This window comes from Corylus avellana, chromosome 11 (genome assembly GCF_965113065.1).
Source record: "Corylus avellana chromosome 11, dhCorAvel1.hap1.2, whole genome shotgun sequence".
Taxonomy (NCBI): Eukaryota; Viridiplantae; Streptophyta; class Magnoliopsida; order Fagales; family Betulaceae; genus Corylus; species Corylus avellana.
In genome coordinates this window covers 15,657,311-15,663,229 of record NC_142500.1, presented here as the reverse complement: position 1 = coordinate 15,663,229, position 5,919 = coordinate 15,657,311, and the positions used below count along the sequence as shown (strand labels likewise).

Sequence of the window (5,919 nt, the reverse complement as noted above, 5' to 3'; positions counted from 1 at the left end):
AGAGGGTGTCGAACCTCAAGGACTGCAGGGGTTTTATTATCAGAATTTAGAAGATTAAAATCAACTTAATTAAAAGAGATATTTGATTTGATTTTCTTTAAAAACTAAAGTGCATGAAAAAAAAAGAGATTTAAAATAAGAGAGAGAGTGTAAGGGATTGACTTCACCTCTATCCGCACAACAATGGTTAATCATAATTAATTCCAGGAATTCATTCTATGCATGTTATAAATAAACAAGAAACTACCTTATTAAAGAATAAGCATAATCTATCTTCGGTTGGCACGGATCGTCCACCTAACCACTAAGATGCGGTACGACCCGTCTTTCCTAGGTATAAATTATCAAATTCTTTAATAGGATACATACAATCAATGAATAAGTATAACCCATCTTCGGTTGGCACGGACTGTCTACCTAAATTACACTAAACTAGGGTGTAGTACAATCCGTCTTCCCTAGGCATGGCCTATCAAATCCTATTGATCATATGTCAATTAAACCCATTGTATAACCATCATCCTCATAATCACAGAAAACAAGAATGATTTGAGATCAATAAAAGTAAAATACTTTCTAAGACAAGAGAAGAATTTCACAAGTATTGATATTGAAATTTAAGAACAATTGCATTTAATATGAAGAACATAAATCAATTGTAGCAATCTTCATAGTTATACAATCAACATGCATAAATTAAAAAGCTAGAAATTAAATACAATCAAACCATTGTACTTGGATAGGGTTACATCAATACCCCACGAAGGGGTTTAGCCGCTCATGATCTCCTAAGTTTCAAAGACAATTTACTGAATTTTGCTCTAAGAGGCGGTGTGTCCTTTCTCAATTCTTAGAGGCCTATTTATAGGGCTTAGGAGAGTCCTAGAAGCCTTAGGAATCCTATAAATTTCGGAGATTTAAGTCCAAGTCCAATTATGATAAAGAAAACCTAAGTCCAAATCGGAATAGGATTCGCCCAGAATTGCGTTCCTATCTTGCGGGGCAATTTTGGCAATTCGGCGCTCCGAATTAGGAAAATGCTATTTCACAATGATTTGTAGAAATTTGAGTTAGCTTTCCAGTGCCGCTTGAATCACCTCAATCGGATATTTGAGCTGAAAGTTATGGCCAAAATACCGAGACATATGCAGAATCCAAAATTGAATCCAATCCGATTTTGACTCCAATTTGAGAAATTCCGAATTAATCTCTTCCTTTATTTGATTAAACTTAACCATGATTGGTTAAGCTTAATCATATCTTCTAGGTCTTCTCAAAGTGTGCTTTTAAGCCCAAAATGAATGGAATTAATTGCATCTTTATTTATAACCTGAAAACACAAAAACAAAACAAAATCAAACAAATAACAACGCTAAGGAATTAACATATGCAAATTAAGGGGCTTGAATGTGCAACATTCGGCACTTATCAAAAATCATACCCAAGCAACTTGGTTATCCACTTCTGTTGGAAAGGAGTTCCAACCTTTTGTTCCAACAAGAATTTCAAACTTTGTTGATCTGTTCTGACTACAAAGCTTTGTCCTAACAAGTAAGGTCTCCACTTCTGAATTGTAGTTACCAAAGCCAGCAGCTCCTTCTCATAAGTGGACATAAGAAGAGCTTTCCCCTTCAATGCTTTGCTCAAATAAGCAATGGGCTTATTGTGCTGCATCAAAACTGCTCCTATCCCTACTCCACTTGCATCACATTCTATAACAAAGGGTTGAGCAAAGTTGGGCAATGCTAAAACAGGAGCATGAGTTACTGCAGTCTTTAAGCTTTGAAAAGCCTCCTTGGCAACCTCATTCCAAGTAAATGCATTCTTTTTCAACATGGCTGTTAATGGGGCAGGAATAGATCCATATCCCTTGATAAACCTTCTATAGTAACCTGTCAAACCCAAGAAGCATCTCAAAGCTTTTATGTTGGTTGGAAATGGCCACTCAACCATAGCTTGAATTTTCCCTGGATTAGCTGTTACCCCATCTGCTGAGACAATATGGCCCAAATAATCCACCCTTGCACATCCAAATCTACACTTTGACATCTTGGCAAATAACTTGTGTCTCCTCAAAATGTCTAAGGCCATGTGTAAATGTTGTCTGTGTGTGTTTTCATCCTTGCTAAAGATGAGAATGTCATCAAAAAATACCAAGATAAACTTCCGGAGATAAGGTTGGAAAATATGATTCATGAGGCTTTGGAAGGTAAAATGAGCATTAGTTAAACCAAAAGGCATAACTAAAAACTCATAATGACCCTCATGTGTCCTAAAAGCAGTCTTAGGAATATCCTTTTCCACTACTCTGATCTGGTGATAACCAGAGATCAAATCCAATTTGGAAAAAATTGTAGATCCAAACAGTTCATCCAACAATTCATCTACAACCGGAATTGGAAAACTATCTTTAATAGTTACCTTGTTGAGAGCTCTGTAATCCATGCAAATCCTCCATGTTCCATCAGCTTTCCTCACCAAAATTACTGGAGCAGAGAAGAGACTGGTGCTATGTCGAATTACACCAGATTGCAGCAAGCCTTTAACAATCTTCTCAATCTCCTCCTTCTGAAAAAATGGATACCTGTAAGGTCTGACTGAAACAGGTTGCTCCCCTTCTTTCAAGGTAATAGCATGGTCATGTGATCTAGATGGTGGAAGCTTAGTAGGAACTTGAAAAACATCCTTAAATTCTTCAAGAATATCACTGAACAAACCCTCTTCCTCCTACGGAACTTGCTGCTCTTCCTGTCCCTCAGCATTGATAAGCTGTAGCATAACTCCTTTGCTATTTTTCTTCAACCACTTATTAGACTTCCCATCCTCAAAAGTTAAGGGAGGACCTTTCTGCAAACCCTTCAAACAGCACTTCACTTCACCCAACTGAAACTCCATAGTTAAATGGCCAAAGTCCCATAAAATTGGACCCAACAATCTCAACCACTGTATGCCTAAAACCACATCACACCCTGCTAATGGTAGAATATACAAATCTACCCTAAAGTTTGTCCCTTGAATTTTAAGACACAAGTCTGAACTTCTCCCTGGACTTCTTACTGTTTGACCATTAGCCACCTTCACCAAAATAGCATCCCTATTGGAGCTCACAATTCCTAGCCTTTCAGCTAACTGTGAATCCACAAAATTGTGAGTACTCTCTGAATCAATGAGAATAATCACCTGCTGCCCTTTCAAAACTCCCATAATTCTCATTGTTTTAGGATTTGGAGTTCCTGTAATAGCATTGAGAGATATCTCAGGGTCTGCATCCAGAAAAAATTTCCCTGGATCCTCCTCTTCTTGGCCAGAAGTAGTCATCCCCATAACCCTTTTCAGCCCTTCCACTTCTTCAATTAAGAATAGCTTAGGCACAACACACACATGACCTCTACTCCATTTATCATCACATGAGTAACATAAGCCCTTTTTCCTCCTCTCATCCATTTGGGCAGGAGAAATTTTTTGAACTGGAACTATTGCCTTAGGAGTATCATTAATGAACCCTTTGGTCTGATTGGTACCTCCAAAACCCCCCTGATTTTGCCTTGGTGCATTATAAAACTGTACTCTATTCCCAACTGAATTTCCACCCTTATTGGCTGCATAACTACTCTCATTTCCCACTCCTTGATTTCTCTAAACAGGTTTCCCTGACCTATTGTTAGTTGCAAGACATTCCTCCTGAATCCGTGCCAAAGCATAAGCATCATTCAATGTCTTGGGATTAAACATTCTCACAGGCAATCGAATGTCATCTCTCAAACCCCCCAAGAACATACTCAGTTTGTGAGAATCAATCAATAGTAAGACTCTATTTGCCAATATTTCAAACTGAGTTTTATATTCATGTAAAGAGCCAACTTGTTTCAGTTTAGATAGGGTCTCCATAGGATCATCATATGCCCCCTTACCGAATCTAACTTGAATAGCAATCAAAAAATCATTCCAACTAGACAAATTATTTATATTTCTTAAGGCTTGAAACCATGATAAGGCCTTACCTTCCATGTGGAATGTAGTAATCCTCAATTTCTGCCTTTCTTGAATGTCATAAAATTCAAAGAATTGCTCAGCTCTATAACACCATGAATCTGGGTCGTCACCATTGAAAGTTGGGAATTCCAACCTAATAGCCTTAATGTGAATCTCATCAACACTTTTTCCCCACTGTTGAGCAACCCCACAACCAGAAACTGTAGCATCCTCCTCCACATTCTGGTGAATAGGCTGCTTCTCTTGCTGCTTGTCCTTGGCCAAGATTGATATCATCATTCCCATCAACTTATTCAATGTCGTTTTCATCTCAGGGATATCCTTCATATCCTTTCTTAGCTCCAAAACCTCACTTTGGACTTCTTTTAACTGCTGGCCTTGCTCCCAGAGTGTATCCTCTGCCATTGTAAAACTATTTTTCATGTAACGAAAAGAAGATAAAAGAAAAGAAAATATACGAACCAAATGGATCAAGGGCTTTGATACCACTTGTTACAATGCTGTTATGTTGCACGGTAATGAAATGAACAAGAAAAGAAAGAAAAGAAGAAAAGATAGAGAAAGAAGGGATGATTCTTATTGAAAAAGCCACTTCGAGAGTAGCCCAACCTCCTAGCACATTCGAGAGTGCAATTCTCCCAGTTCAAGAATGAACTTTACAATTCCCAAAAGCTAACTTTACAAATGAAGAGAAAACTACTTATAATTCTCTTACAAACTAACAACCTCCTAACTGTATTACACTTCCTCCTAACAACTAACAGACTTAACTACTACTCCTCTCTAGAAGCTATTGCACGTGGAATTATCTTCACACATCTGCCAGCTTAGCACATCATGGGAAGCTACTGCACGTGGAATTATCTTCACACATCTGCCAGCTTAGCACATCATCATCCAGCTCAGCACATCATCATCTTCTTGTACCTGCCACTCAGCATCATCTTCACAGCTAGTGACACTCGGCCACCCCCATCCGGCCAGATGGGGGTGGCCCCCAATTTTTTTCTGTTTCTTTTTTTTTTTAAAAAAAAAAAAAAATACTTTTTTTTTAAAAAAAAAAATACTTTTTTTTAATTTAAAAAAAAAATACATTTTTTGAAATTTTAAAAAAAAAAATTAAAAAAAATTAAATATGTGCCACGTGTCGACGTCTGATTGGTCCACATGTCAGTCCTAACGGTCAACTAACGGATGGACTAACTTGGTCACTTATCAAAACCACAGGGACCTCCTGTGATAAAAATGAAACCACAGGGGGGAAAAAATAAAGTTGAGAAACCCTAGGGGGGTATAGAGTATTTAACCCTTTTGTTTTTGTTTTTAAAATTTTGATTTTTTTATTAAAATATTATTATTTTAATGTGATATGACAAAAATAATGACGTGACAGTAATGGATGACACAATTTTGGACAGAAAATCAACATTTCCATAAAGCTGAGAAAAAAAAAAACACACACATACACTTTAGGTGTTATCTTTTTTTTGTCAAAATTTTCTATATTTGTCTCTATGAGTAGCTCAATCGGCTGTGGACCACGCCTAATAAAACGAAAGTCACTAGTTCGAATCCCCCTCCCCCTTCCTTTGTGTGGACATGTAAAAAAAAAAAAAAATTTCCATATTTTATATGTAGTTTTCAAACTTTTTTTTTTTTGCCCAATGTAAAATTTGCTTTCTTCCCCAATTTCAAATATTGTCTTGGTTTTGAAGGAAACAGAGTAGGCAAGAACTTCCCTTTGCGGACCCTCCACCAAGCCTTGACGACCGGTAACCATCCGAGCCCTTCTTATATATTTTTTTGAAATTTCTCAATTGCACTTATGGATTACATCCTATAACTTTGGCGCTTAAAATTAGGGTTTCGAATGACATTTGGCTTTGCAGTAAATTAACATGGCAAGACGAAGAGCCAAGAAAACTG

The 5,919-nt window shown here is 37.2% G+C and overlaps 1 protein-coding gene across 1 annotated transcript in view; it reads left to right on the top strand.

Moving 5' to 3' along the window:
- The first annotated feature begins 5,891 nt into the window (after positions 1–5,891).
- The window catches only part of LOC132165950 (uncharacterized), a 4,106-nt gene continuing 4,078 nt past the window's right edge, over positions 5,892–5,919 (top strand). Inside the window, exon 1 of the mRNA XM_088511938.1 lies at positions 5,892–5,919. This exon is cut by the window's right edge and continues 99 nt beyond it. Coding sequence (XP_088368064.1) covers positions 5,892–5,919 — 28 coding nt within the window.